Below are 16,087 nucleotides of genomic sequence, written 5' to 3'. Positions count from 1 at the left end.
CTAGTGTGGAACACGTCTCTCCGTAGTCTGTATCACATCATCCCGTAATGTGGAACACGTCTCTCCGTAGTCTGTACTATGTCATCCACTTGTGTGGAACAGGTCTCTCCGTAGTCTGTATCACATCATCCACTAATGTGGAACGCGTCTCTCCGTAGTCTGTATCACATCATCCCGTAATGTGGAACACGTCTCTCCGTAGTCTGTATCACATCATCCCGTAATGTGGAACACGTCTCTTCGTATTCTGTAACATATCATCCACTTGTGTGGAACAGGTCTCTCCGTAGTCTGTATCACATCATCCACTAATGTGGAACACGTCTCTCCGTAGTCTGTATCACATCCTCCCGTAATGTGGAACACGTCTCTCCGTAGTCTGTATCTCATCCTCCCGTAATGTGGAACACGTCTCTCCGTAGTCTGTATCACATCATCCACTAATGTGGAACACGTCTCTTCGTAGTCTGTACTATGTCATCCACTAGTGTGGAACACGTCTCTCCGTAGTCTGTATCACATCATCCCGTAATGTGGAACACGTCTCTCCGTAGTCTGTATCACATCATCCCGTAATGTGGAACACGTCTCTCCGTAGTCTGTATCACATCATCCCGTAATGTGGAACACGGCTCTTCGTATTCTGTAACATATCATCCCCTAATGTGGAACACGGTTCTCCGTTATCTATATCACGTCATCCACTAATGTTAAAGACGATCCTGATGTACCAGGACATGCCCACAGTCCGATGGTACTCAGCATATCGATGCTGACTACACCGACAAGACTTATCGCAACATCTTCAGTCCGGACGGCTGCTTCACGACGAGGATCCACGACGACTCTTCTGTGAACCGACTTCAACCAATCCCAAAGAAGGAAGACGACTTCATGACGCCACTGACATAGGCGACGCTGTTAACGGCGCTCTTAAGCGGGTAATGTAAGTATGCCGCCATGTACAATGTAGAACCCTTTGTAAACTACATTGTACATGGCTGCATAGTTACATTACCCCCTTAAGAGCGGCGTTAACAGCGCCGCCTATGTCAGTGGCGTCATGAAGTCGCACCGGCGTCTTCCTTCTTCAGGATTGGTTGAAGTTGGTTCACAGAAGAGTTGTCATGGATCTTTGTCGGAAAGCAGCCGTCCGGACGGAAGATGTCGGGGTAAGTCTTGTAGGTGTAGTCAGCACCATTATGCCATAACCTACCCCCACAGTCTGATGTCCACATCCCTAATTCTTCTTTTGGACTGCAGGAAATTGCATTTACCAGGACTTTTGATGGGTTTGACACTGGATCTCTCTTGATTCCATACAACATATTTAGTTTGTCATTTTAAATACATTATTGAATTGCCAAGTCCTATGAGCCCAGAACATCCTGAGTGCTTAAGAGATGAAAACAGCACCCAAATGAAAATAGTGTTTAAGGCAAACGTCTAGCTTATGGTAAAAATAAAGCCTTTGTAACATAACAGTGATCTGTAACACAGCGCTATCATCTGTGCTATAACACTGATCTGTAACACAGCGCTATCATCTGTGCTATAACATTGATCTGTAACACAGCGCTATCATCTGTGCTATAACACTGATCTGTAACACAGCGCTATCATCTGTGCTATAACACTGATCTGTAACACAGCGCTATCATCTGTGCTATAACACTGATCTGTAACACAGCGCTATCATCTGATCTATAACACTGATCTGTAACACAGCGCTATCATCTGATCTATAATACTGATCTGTAACACAGCGCTATCATCTGTGCTATAACACTGATCTGTAACACAGCTCTATCATCTGATCTATAACACTGATCTGTAACACATCGCTATCATCTGTGCTATAACAGTGATCTGTAACACAGCGCTATCATCTGTGCTATAACACTGATCTGTAACACAGCGCTATCATCTGTGCTATAACACTGATCTGTAACACAGCGCTATCATCTGTGCTATAACACTGATCTGTAACACAGCGCTATCATCTGTGCTATAACACTGATCTGTAACACAGCGATATCATCTGTGCTATAACACTGATCTGTAACACAGCGATATCATCTGATCTATAACACTGATCTGTAACACAGCGCTATCATCTGTGCTATAACACTGATCTGTAACACAGCGCTATCATCTGTGCTATAACACTGATCTCTAACACAGCGCTATCATCTGTGCTATAACACTGATCTGTAACACAGCGCTATCATCTGTGCTATAACACTGATCTGTAACACAGCGCTATCATCTGTAATATAACACTGATCTGTAACACAGCGCTATCATATGTAATATAAGACTGATCTATAACACAGCGCTATCATATGTAATATAGCACTGATCTATAACACAGCGCTATCATCTGTAATATAGCACTGATCAGTAACACAGCGCTATCATCCATAATGAAACACTGACCATTGGTAAAACACACTGATATGTTTCTGAGAAACCTCTCAGACTCCCGGAAGAGCGAGCACCCTTATGAATCCCGGTGGAAATGGGGCTTATTACAGTAACCCAGCTCCTGAGTGTCTTATTACCCCTGTAATATCTTATTACAGTAACCCAGCTCCTGTGTGTCTTATTACCCCTGTAACATCTTATTACAGTAACCCAGCTCCTGAGTGTCTTATTACCCCTGTAATATCTTATTACAGTAACCCAGCTCCTGGGTGTCTTATTACAGTAACCCAGCTCCTGAGTGTCTTATTACCCCTGTAACATCATATTACAGTAACCCAGCTCCTGAGTGTCTTATTACCCCTGTAACATCATATTACAGTAACCCAGCTCCTGAGTGTCTTATTACCGCTGTAACATCATATTACAGTAACCCAGCATCTGAGTGTCTTATTACCCCTGTACCATCTTATTATAGTAACCCAGCTCCTGAGTGTCTTATTACCCTGTACCATCTTATTATAGTAACCCAGCTCCTGAGTGTCTTATTACCCTTGTAATATCTTATTACAGTAACACAGCTCCTGAGTATCTTATTACCCCTGTAACATCTTATTACAGTAACCCAGCTCCTGAGTGTCTTATTACCCCTGTAACATCTTATTACAGTAACCCAGCTCCTGAGTGTCTTATTACCTCTGTAACATCTTATTACAGTAACCCAGCTCCTGAGTGTCTTATTACCCCTGTAACATCTTCTTACAGTAACCAAGCTCCTGAGTGTCTTATTACCCCTGTAACATCATATTACAGTAACCCAGCTCCTGAGTGTCTTATTACCCCTGTAACATCTTATTACAGTAACCCAGCTCCTGAGTGTCTTATTACCTCTGTAACATCTTATTACAGTAACCCAGCTCCTGAGTGTCTTATTACCTCTGTAACATCTTATTACAGTAACCCAGCACCTGAGTGTCTTATTACCCCTGTAACATCTTATTACAGTAACCCAGCTCCTCAGTGTCTTATTACCTCTGTAACATCTTATTACAGTAACCCAGCTCCTGAGAGTCTTATTACCCCTGTAACATCTTATTACAGTAACCCAGCTCCTGAGTGTCTTATTATCCCTGTAACATCTTATTACAGTAACCCAGCTCCTGAGTGTCTTATTACCCCTGTAACATCTTATTACAGTAACCCAGCTCCTGAGTGTCTTATTACCTCTGTAACATCATATTACAGTAACCCAGCTCCTGAGTGTCTTATTACCCCTGTAACATCTTATTACAGTAACCCAGCTCCTGAGTGTCTTATTACCCCGGTAACATCTTATTACAGTAACCCAGCTCCTGGGTGTCTTATTACCCCGGTAACATCTTATTACAGTAACCCAGCTCCTGAGTGTCTTATTACCCCTGTAACATCATATTACAGTAACCCAGCTCCTGAGTGTCTTATTACCCCTGTAACATCATATTACAGTAACCCAGCTCCTAAGTGTCTTATTACCCCTGTAACATCTTATTACAGTAACCCAGCTCCTGAGTGTCTTATTACCCCGGTAACATCTTATTACAGTAACCCAGCTCCTGGGTGTCTTATTACCCCGGTAACATCTTATTACAGTAACCCAGCTCCTGAGTGTCTTATTACCCCTGTAACATCATATTACAGTAACCCAGCTCCTGAGTGTCTTATTACCCCTGTAACATCATATTACAGTAACCCAGCTCCTGAGTGTCTTATTACCCCTGTAACATCTTATTACAGTAACCCAGCATCTGAGTGTCTTATTACCCCTGTACCATCTTATTATAGTAACCCAGCTCCTGAGTGTCTTATTACCCTGTACCATCTTATTATAGTAACCCAGCTCCTGAGTGTCTTATTACCCCTGTAATATCTTATTACAGTAACACAGCTCCTGAGTATCTTATTACCCCTGTAACATCTTATTACAGTAACCCAGCTCCTGAGTGTCTTATTACCTCTGTAACATCTTATTACAGTAACCCAGCTCCTGAATGTCTTATGGAAATAACGCTGCAAAGTAAGAATACTTTCAAAAATAGAAGTCTAGAAGAATAGTTTTTCAATTATCAATTGTTATCAATTAACAAAATGCAACGTGAATGAACAGTGGATTAATCTAAATAAAATCAATATTTGAAGTGACCACCCTTTGCCTTCAAAACAGCAGCAAGTCTTCTAGGTACACTTGCACACAGCTTTTGAAGGAACTCTGCAGGGAGGTTGTTCCAAACATCTTGGAGAACTAGCCACATATCTTCTGTGGATGTAGGGTTGCTCAAATCCTTCTGTCTCTTCATGTAATCTTAGACAGACTCAAAGATGTTGAGCTCAGGGCTCTGTGGGGGCCATATCATCACTTCCAGGACTATTTGTTCTTCTTTACAATGAAGAATAGTTCTTAAAGACATTGACTGTATGTTTGGGGTCCTTGTCCCACTGCAGAATAAATTTGGAGCCAATCAGACTCCTCCCTGATGATATTGTATGATGGATAAGTACCTGCCTGGTTAGCACTTCCGCGTTCAATTCCTGACCATGGCCTTATCTGTGAGGTGTTTGTATGGTCTCCCTGTGTTTGCGTGGGTTTCCTCCGGGTGCTCCGGTTTCCTCCCACACGCCAAAAACATACTAGTAGGTTAATTGGCTGCTATTAAAATTGACCATAGTCTCTCTCTCTCTGTTTGTGTGTGTGTATGTTAGGGAATTTAGACTGTAAGCTCCAATGGGGCAGGGACTGATGTGAGTGAGTTCTCCATACAGCGCTGCGGAATCAGTGGCACTATATAAATAAATGGTGATGATGTCTGTATTCTCAGCATTGAGGACACCATTAATCTTGACCAAATCCCCAACTTCACTTGCTGTAATGCAGCCCCAAACTTGCAAAGAAGCTCCACCATGCTTCACTATTGCCTGCAGACACTCATTATTCATACTCAGTACCGCTCTGCAGCCCTTCAGCTAAGAAGTGGGAAAAAAAATCAGTGGCCCCCAGGTGTACCCATCTACTCTTGGAGAAGTCTGGCCAGACTTGGGTGTAAATGTATGAAGCTCCGGGTTCTTCAACACCCGCGAGTTCGGCGTCTTCAGCGCTTAAATTTAAAGCGGCGCTGCCTTGTAAAAGGAAGTTTCCCTTTTTCCCGGAGCTTCATACATTTACCCCTTGGTCTCCATGGAAGAATTGTACTAGAAGAATTGATGCTGTTTTGAAGGTAAAAGGTGGTCACACCAAATATTGATTAGATTTAGATTTCTGTTCATTCAAGTTGCATTTTGTTAATTGATAAAAATAAACTATTAACACTATCCAATCTACTTTCTTTCCTCGGTTAATCGAGCAACGGTATAACAATGTGTCACTAAATGATACATTAAGCAGTATACAATAACTAAAAGAGTGTACAGCAATATTTAGCACAGTCGGGTGGAGCGCTGGTGCTTTTTCGAAATAGCTATCACATCTTACCATACAGTATCTCCTTATTGTATCATGTAATAACAGAAAAAGTGAATAATGTATTTGCATGTGGCTAGGGAGTAGCTGACGATCTCTGTGGCTATTCACCATGGCTGCCATATTGTATCAAATGTATGACTCGCTGCCTAGGTGTAATCCTTAACTCGCAGCTATCCTTTGTTCCCCACATCAACTCTATATTTACATCATGCTGCATACATCTAAAGAACATTTCCAGAATACGCACATATCTCACACAAAACACTGCAAAAACTTTAATTCATGTACTCATCATCTCCCGCATTGACTATTGTAATTCCCTCCTTACTGGTCTTAACAAAACTGAGCTCTATAATCTATTTTGCACGCAGCGGCTAGATTGATTTTCCTTGCAAATCGTTTTTCGTCTGCTGAGTCACTCTGTCAGTCCCTACATTGGTTGCCTGTTTTTCAACGAATCCAATATAAAATTCTTCTACTAACATACAAGGCCGTCAACTAAAATTGCACCAACATACATTTCCTCACTTGTCTCAAAATATCTCCTAACTCAACACCTCCGTTCTGCACAAGATCTGCGTCTCTCTTCCACTCATCACTTCCTCCCATTCTCGGTTACAGGACTTTTTTCAGGCTGCACCCACTTTGTGGAATTCCCTCCCTCGCCGCACAATAAGACTTTCCTCTAGTCTTCAAACCTTCAAGCGTTCTCTGAAAACCCGCTTCAGACAAGCTTATAATATTCCTCTACCACCCTCTTAATCAGCCTAGGTTACCCTATTACCACCCTCTGCACGGCTAACACAAGACAACAACCCTCTGACCAACATAGTTGTGTGACTGAGCATACAGCCACTAAATACTTTGCAACCTTTGCATTCTAGCTGGACATACATACAATATGATGTAGCACTTACCCTTGTGTATCAAACCATTGTCCCATAGATTGTAAGCTTGCGAGCAGGACCCACTTACCTCTCTGTATGTAATACCCAGTATTGTTTTATTACTGTTTGTTCCCAATTGTAAAGCGCTACGGAATCTGCTGGCGCTATATAAATGTTGAAGATGATGACTTGCACAGCATCCTTATTATCTACCACAACAATCATGGCCAAATATTGTGACAAACTATTTTACCCACCACCCACCCCAAATATGCCCAATTCAGGTCTTCCTATGCCAATGTCACTCCCTAAAATCTATAAGTTGTCCTCTTTTGGCCTTCAAGAATGTGGACTGTTGTAGGTTATATTCGTAACAATGATCGGCTGTGACCATGAGCACATAAAGAAATTTAGAGTCTGTGTCTAGGAATATATTCGTGCACATAGGCAATCTGTTTGTTTTCTCTGTGTTCCCAATTTACATAATTGTCATTGTACCAGTTTCTCAGGTAGAATTTGTGACTCTCAGCACTCCGATTCTCGCTAGAGATAAGTGGATTCACTGGGATTCAATCATCATTTTTACCAGCTATTATTATTATCACTATTTGGGCATATTTACTTTTTACCTTTTAACTTTCTATTTTTCTACTTGGATATGAAGCATTATCATATGGGGTGTACAATTACAATAAACGCATGTACACATCTCTGCATTTATATTATCGAACGCATGCAAACTTATCAGACTTGCCTACAATCTGTACCAAGATGACAGGCAATCCAATCTGTATAGCTGCTGCTGTTCCTATATATATATATATATATATATATATATATATATATATATAAAATTACAAGTGAAACACTGCCACCTACAGCTCTACATGATTAGTGCAATGCTGAAGGCAGCACCCAGGCTAACTTTGAAAGATAAAAAAGCATTCAGGAGTTTTCATATGGTTGTAAATTACAGGCCATGAAAATGTATTATTTATAGCCTTAAGTCATTTAGAGATTTGATGTAAAGTATAAACATCAGATAGAATATAGTTTTATGTCACTGGTAAAGACTATTTCATTTTTTTTAACCACCTTTCCTCCCTTTGTTTCTATCAGTCCTGGTTCCTTTGATATTACCGCCAAGCTGCAAATCTACGAGCGGATGGAACAAAGATTTGTGACACAGACCCCCCCACCCTCCATATACACACTTGACTTCAGGAGGTCTTCCCCAGAACAAGCCCGGAACACTAGGACCTTCCTCACAACGCGTACGACAGAATAAAAAAAAGGATAAAAAAAAAAAGCTTTTGTTTTGGGGCAGAACTTTTTTTGACGTCTGCGCTTCTTAACACCCTCTGGTAGTGAAGGGAAAATGCCACTCCCTTTTCACCCCTTACCGCTCATCCCTGCTAATTTTGTCTCGTCAATGCTTGCCCACTTGTCATACCCCGTCCTCACCTCTACAACTCTACAAATTCACCTTTTACAAAAAAAAAAAAAAAAAAAGGGTCAGTGTGTCTGTATCTTCTTCTGTAGAGTGAAATTGGAATATTCAGGGGGGATTTAGGACCTTGTGTTTATTCCTCCAACTATAGGGTGACACATTGATACAGACGAGGGGAAATTTATATAAATGGTTTATGTCATCCTCACCACAGGGTCATCCGTTGACCTTTAAGAGGGACAGATCCCCTAGCAAACATCACTAATTTGTCTCCACTGGTTCCTGGTAATTTGGGTGGATGATATAAATGTGTAATAACTTTTCAGTTCTTTCAATGATTTGTGTTCCTTACAGAAAAAAAAAGGAAAAATTTAAAACTTATTTTATTTTTATTTTTATCATCATCATCTGTGTTCCAAAAGAAATTAAGAGACACAAATTAATTGGTTTTCATGGGCTTAATGGCAAGGGACAATTACATAACTTCAAACACTTAAGTGCAATGATTTCAAATTAGATTAGAACTTTTTTTAAAGTTACTATTTAAAAGCACGAATATACATTTCCTTTTTTTTTTTTTTTGAGACATAAAAAAAAAAAATTCCTTCTCTTTTTTCTTTTTCAGAAAGTCCTGTATTTTCCCGGCGGACTCTAAAAATAAAAAATGGGAAATCTGTCTGCCTTCAGACATTAACATTTTTAATTTTTTTTTTCGTAATTTTTTTTTTCTTGCACTAAAGATTTGAAATCTTGTTATTATCGTTTCTGTGTTTGCATCTGTATTACCCATTGCACTATTTCTTTTTGCAAAGTTCTTTGTAAAAACAAAACAAAAAAAATAATCAAAACATGAAATGTTTGATAGCAAAACGCAGCAGAACAATTATATCTGTTATTATGTATCTTATTGGTGGAAAAATAAGTCCAATGTTTTATTTTATCAAACTCTGCAGGATTCAAAAATAAATCAGACTAATAGAATATGGCAAAACCATTTCATGCAATATGTAACTATGAAAGGGACATTTGGCTTTTTTAGAATCTGATTCACAAAAAACTGGGAAAAAAAAATAAATGACATGTGCCTATTTTAGGGTGAAGCAAAAATCTAAACAATTTTAATATATAATTGTTAACATCTTTATACATTTAAATATATATTCAACTTGATCCAGAATAACATGTATAGTTGTTTATTAAATCACACCCTGCCGCTTATTGCATGCCCAAATTCTATAAATGAATTCCAAAAATGATCCAGATTAACCACAAACGGAAACAGGCTTCTGCCTAAGTCTCTTGCAACCGTTTCGATCTCCATAATTATAAAGAGATCGGACCGTGTTGGCCAAATTTAACTTCTCATAGGTAAGGTGACAGTACCGTGTCTGCTGTTTTTTTTGCATGTTTGCCAATCCTTTTATACGATTTATTTTGAGTACTGCTGAGAAATATGATGATCTGCTGCTGGTAAACAACTATATTTAACGAGTGGATGTAAGATTTTTTTTGGGATTGAAATTGAAAAAAAAAACAAAAGCAAAAGAAAATCTTTATTCCTTAGGTGCTTTGCTTTTATTATAAGACCACCTCGAAAAACTAACATTAAAGCATAATGCACTTTTTTTTTTTTTTTTCTTAGTTTGCCCACTTTTTTTTATAGGAATTTTTTTAGAGTGTGTGTGTGTAGGGTGGGGTGTTAGGGGGTGCGGAAAGCAGTTATATGGCCGTTTGTAGAAAAGGAGGTTACTATTTTAATCTGCACGTCTATGTTTTTCAAATCCTACAGATAATTGGAATACTAAGATGGTTTTAGTGTACGGTAGGGAGTGCCTTAAACATTTAATTTGTTTGGAACTGGAATAGGAATATTCTATATCAAGAGGGATTCATCCCAACTGGAAATAATCCTTTAAATTCTCCCAGCAAGAGGGTATCATGTTTGAATTTAATACCAGCCTGAATAGTGCCTTTCTATAATTCTGTAGTGGTGATGTTAGGAGGAGCTGGGATTTTGGAAAAAAGGGATCAGAATGCCCTTCTTCCCCCCTAAAAAAATAAATTAAACAAAAAAAAAAGTAAGCTATATTTTTAATGATTTATAACAACATACATTATATGTATATGAAAGTGGCTTACAATCCTCTATTCAGCTTTAAATGAACAAAATCCCTTTATGATCCTATAAAGTGTTAGTGATCTATTTCTACTTAAAATGCACCTGTCAGGCAAATAATAATATAGTTCAGTAAATGAGATTTTTATACTGCGTCAGTAAAATGACCAGAACTTCCCCAGGGACATTAATAAAAAGAGTCACACAGAGATACGGCCGACAAACAGTTTAGCAGAGATAATTGAGCGCATGTGCTTTATGGTTATTAAAATGGCCCCACTCATAGCACTATGCGCTTGTATTAGGTCACATGCAATTTACATAAATGATGTGTCACGGGTGCTGTTGATAAGTTGTGCCCCTGATAAGTCCCCTTTTATTGTACCGAGCACCATTGCTAAATATTAACCAGAATAAAACCTCTCTTCACTTAATTTTTTTTTTTTTTTTTTTTTGACTGGCATCCCTGGGCCGCTGGTAATCTGAATTTTGAGGATTATTCTTTTGCACGTTTTTTGTGCTGTTGTCAAAAGATTCACAACATTGAGAGTAACAGCACTTCCACATGATATTGCCTGACAAGTGCACTTTAAGCTTACCATCAAATGAGAAAATTTGATTTTTATTTCTCAACATCAAACAGGGATTGAATAAAAACTTACTTGGCGGAAGATAGGCTGATTTAAAAAGAAAAATAAAAATTGTCGAAAGATTAAATTAAAAAAAAGAAAAAAAAAAATATTGTGTAAAAAAACGTAAAGGTATTTCCTTTCATGCTTAAACAGTAATACGCCTTTGTGGACAACGGGTAACACTGACTACACAAAAGGCCATCACTAGCTCTCTGTTCCCTTCAGAAGGTACAAGGTTCTTGAGAAAGTCAGTATATATATATATATATATATATATATATATATATATATATATATATATATATATATATATAATTACATTGCATATCTAGAATGCAAATCCCTCCTCTCTCCCTCATTTGGTATTGGACCCACCTTCCCCCTTCCTATAACTTTTCCCCTCATTCTAAACATATTACCACTGTGTAAGCTCCACCGCTCTCTACAGAATGTGTACATGGAATGCTTGTTGTCAGTATAGCGCCCTCTTCTGTAAAATTGTCCCTATAACCTTTTTTCCTCACTTTCGTCTACTTTTTCACCCCTCTACTCTTTACTGATGAACTCATCTGCCAGTCCCATCAATTCTCCTATTCTGTAATAATATATCCCATGTTTCACTCTCATCCTCTTCACCGGCCCGCTCAATTTTCTATAACCTCGCTCTCACTCTTTTCTCGGCACTTATAATCTATACCCCACCCCTAATAATCTAAACCCTACCCTTTCCTTTAATCATCCACTCTCATTTCAATGCTCATGTTTCCCTCTTTATCCCGCTTTTTATTCACCTTCTATCCCGTCTCCCTACTCTCTGTGTATTTTATCCCTGCTTGAAATATTATCAGTTTTATTTTTTTTATACGTTTTTTAATCCCCCTCGTACCTAAATCGCGTCAGCCCAATCCCCTCGCCCAGTATCCAACCCTACCCCTGTGCTTCCCTATTGGATGGCTATTATTATGTGTATGTGAAATAAAATCATTTCCTGGAAGTAAACTTGGATATGTCTCAATTATTGTTGGATAAATAAGAATATACAATACCACACCTGGGAGCCAGCAGTATGAAATTACATATACCTCTTCCGACAACTTTAAGAAACATTTCATAAAAGGGTTTAATGCTCAAAAAGAAAAAAATCAGTACATTAATTAAAAAAAAACAAAAAACTAAATCATTATACAAGTCATGAGCTTGGCACACAAAAGCAGGCTACTGTAACAATATATCTAACAAAAAGCAAAACAATGAAGTCTGAAATGGTGCAAGATATTGTTAAGTGCAGCTAAAAACATAAAGCTTCTAGATGTGAACTACTCATAGATATTCAGAGCCTGTAACACCTGGGACAGACATAGATATTCAGAGCCTGAAACAGACATAGATATTCAGAGCTTGGAACACCTGGGTTAGACATAGATATTCAGAGCCTGGAACACCTAAGACAGACATAGATATTCAGAGCCTGAAACAGACATAGATATTCAGAGCTTGGAACACCTAGGACAGACATATATATTCAGAGCTTGGAACATCTGGGTTAGACATAGACATTCAGAGCATGGAACATCTGGGTTAGACATAGACATTCAGAGCATGGAACACCTGGGTTAGACATAGATATTCAGAGCCTGGAACACCTGGGATAGACATAGATATTCAGAGCCTGGAACACCTGGGTTAGACTCAGATATTCAGAGCCTGGAACACCTGGGTTAGACTCAGATATTCAGAGCCTGGAACCCCTAGGACAGACATAGATATTCAGAGCCAGAAACAGACATAGATACTCAGAGCCTGGAACACCTGGGTCAGACATAGATATTCAGAGCTTGGAACACCTGGGTTAGACATAGATATTCAGAGCATGGAACACCTGGGTTAGACATAGATATTCAGAGCATGGAACACCTGGGTTAGACATAGATATTCAGAGCCTGGGACAACTGGGTTAGACATAGATATTAAGAACTTGGAACACCTAAATTAGACATTGATATTTAGACCTTGGAACACCGGGGTTAGGCATATATATAGAGAGCCTGGAATACCTGGGTTAGACATAGATATAGAGAACTTGGAACACCTAAATTAGACATTGATATTTAGACCTTGGAACACCGGGGTTAGGCATATATATAGAGAGCCTGGAATACCTGGGTTAGACATAGATATAGAGAGCCTGGAACACCTGGGTTAGACATAGATATTCAGAGCCTGGAACACCTGGGTTAGACATAGATATTCAGAGCCTGGAACACCTGGTTTAGACATAGATATTCAGAGCCTGAACACCTGGGTTAGACATAGATATCCAGAGCCTGGAACACCTGAATCAGACATAAATATTCAGTGCTTGAACACCTGGGTTAGACATAGATATTCAGAGCCTGGAATACCTGAGACAGATCTAGGCAACCAGAGCCTGGAACACCTGGTCAGACCTAGACATTCAGAGCCTGGAACACCTGGGTTAGACATATATGTTCAGAGTCTGGAATACCTGGCTCAGATATAGTTGTACAGAACCTGAAACACCTAGGTTAGCCATAGATATCCAGAGCCTGGAACACCTGCGTCAGACACAGATATTCAGAGCCTGGAACATCTGGTTTAGACATAGATATTTAGAGCCTGGAACAGCTGTGTAAGACATAGATATTCAGAGCCTGTAATACCTGAGACAGATCTAGGCAACCAGAGCCTGGAACACCTGGGTCAGACCTAGACATTCAGAGCCTGAAACACCTGGGTTAGGCATAGCTATAGAGAGCCTGGAACATCTGGGTTAGACATATATGTTCAGACTCTGGAACATCTGGGTTAGACATAGATATTCAGAGCCTGGGACACCTGGGTCAGACCTAGATATTCAGAGCCTAGATATCCAGGGCTTGGTACACCTGGGTTAGACATAGATATTCAGAGCCTGTAATACCTGAGACAGATCTAGGCAACCAGAGCCTGGAACACCTGGTCTGACCTAGACATTCAGAGCCTGAAACACCTGGGTTAGGCATAGCTATAGAGAGCCTGGAACATCTGGGTTAGACATATATGTTCAGACTCTGGAACACCTGGGTCAGACCTAGATATTCAGAGCCTAGATATCCAGGGCTTGGTACACCTGGGTTAGACATAGATATTCAGAGCCTGGGGCACCTAGGTTAGACATTCAGAGACTGAAACAGCTGGGTAAGACATAGCTATTCAAAGCCTTGAACCCTTGGTTTAGACATTCAGAGCTTGGAACACCTGGGTTAGACATACACATTCAGAGCCTGGAACACCTGGTTTAAACATAGATATTCAGAGCCCGAAACGGCTGTGTTAGACATAGATGTTCAAAGCATGAACACCTGGGTTAGACATAGATATTTAGAGCCTGGAATCCTTTGGTTAAACCTAGATTTTCAGAGACTGGAACACCTGGTTTAGACATAGATGGTCAGAGCCTGGGACAGCTGTGTTAGACATAGATATCTAGAGCCTGGAACAACTGGGTTTAGACATAGATGTACAGAACCTGAACACCTGGAACAAACATACATATTCAGAGCCAGGGACATCTAGCACCAATCCTAGATATATAGAAACTGTAATAACTGCGCGCGTCATACATATATAAACCATGGAACATATGGATTAACCATAGACATAGCACTTTCTAGACTTAGATATACAAAAGCTTAAACATCTTCTACAGTTATTGACATAGAAATCATTAGTCATTATTGTACCAATCGTGAAACATGTGGACAAGTCATAGTCTGGAAAATATGGACAAGTCATAGGAAGAAAGCACATGAAACATGTGGACTGTTATAGATAGATTCTGAAACATGTGGACTAGTTATAGATATAGAGGATTGCAACTGCATGCAATCCACACACACACGACTGCCTATGACTTGAAGGGTGGAACGGGTGTGGGAAGGGGCGAATGGACGTAGGCAGTGTATAGTAAGGGGCAGCTGATTCAAGTTCTAGGTTTGTACCATTTGTACACAGCAATAATATCCCCTCTTAAACACCTCTTTTCTAAAGTAAACATGCCTAAACTAACCTTTTCTCATAACTTAGGCATAGGCAAACCGAGGGGTGAGGGGTTTCCTAGTGCCTGGAAACCCCCCTCCAAGCCTGTGGCACTGTATAATTGAGGTGGCTGGACCCTACCCCCGCTTCACACGGCTAATATAGATGGGCAATGCTGCGTGCACTACTGTTAGGTGCACGCAGCATTGCCCATCTATATTATAGGGATAGGAAGAGTTGGAGAGCAGCCAAGCACTGTCCATTATAGCCATGCCCCCATGCATGCTGGTCACGCCCACTGGTGGCGTGGCGTGGAAACCCCCCTCTACAAATCCTGCATTTTCCCCTGTTAAGGACTCCATACCCTTTATCAATTTTGTCGCCCTTCTCTGAACCCTTTCTAGTTCCAAAATGTATTTTTTAAAGAGTGGTGCCAAGAACTGTACTCCACACTCAATATGAGGTCTTATAGTGGCAATATTACATTGTCTTCCCTTGCATCTATGTCCCTTTTATGCACGCCAATACTCTATTGGCACTTGTAGCTGCTACTGGACATTGAGCACTATTGCTAAATCTACTGTCTACAAGGACTCCCAAATCCATTTCCTTTATAGATTCCCCTAAATTTATCCCATTTCATTTATAGATTTCATGCTTGTTTTTGACACCTAAGTGCCTAACCTTACATTTATCTATGTTAGACGTCATCTTCCATTTTTTTAAACCGCAACTTGCTTGAAAGTTCCGACCGAACATGGGTTTGGTCGGAAATTCTTTTCCATCTTTTCCAGAGGTCTGGAAAAGATTCCAGAGGTCTGGAAAAGATGGACTAGTTGAGCTAGAAAACGGAACAAGGTAAATCATCCATGATCAGAGGGATCGCCACTACCATTTAAGACAGTGCCGCCGGCAAGGGGCTTTTCACGTATTGATAAATTAGTTCCAGGGACATCTATGTGATATTATTTAGAACACTGAAGATTTAAACGGTGCATGTAATACTGATAGAACAGCAAAAATCATGCGGTACAAAAGCAAGTGATA

At 39.9% G+C, this 16,087-nt stretch overlaps 1 protein-coding gene across 9 annotated transcripts in view; it reads left to right on the top strand.

Annotated features, from left to right (window-relative positions):
- Positions 1–12,001, top strand: part of NFIX (nuclear factor I X) — a 121,195-nt gene extending 109,194 nt beyond the window's left edge. For all 9 annotated transcript variants that reach the window (XM_075206723.1, XM_075206717.1, XM_075206720.1 and 6 more), the window contains one exon: positions 7,924–12,001. In XM_075206723.1, coding sequence (XP_075062824.1) covers positions 7,924–7,988 — 65 coding nt within the window. In that variant the 3' untranslated portion in view covers positions 7,989–12,001. The remainder of the gene's footprint in view (positions 1–7,923) is intronic.
- Positions 12,002–16,087: the final 4,086 nt, after the last annotated feature.

The sequence above is a fragment of the Mixophyes fleayi genome, chromosome 4 (assembly GCF_038048845.1).
Source record: "Mixophyes fleayi isolate aMixFle1 chromosome 4, aMixFle1.hap1, whole genome shotgun sequence".
NCBI lineage: Eukaryota > Metazoa > Chordata > Amphibia > Anura > Limnodynastidae > Mixophyes > Mixophyes fleayi.
Note: the sequence above shows the minus strand (reverse complement) of the source record. Positions and strands in the feature narration are given on the sequence as shown.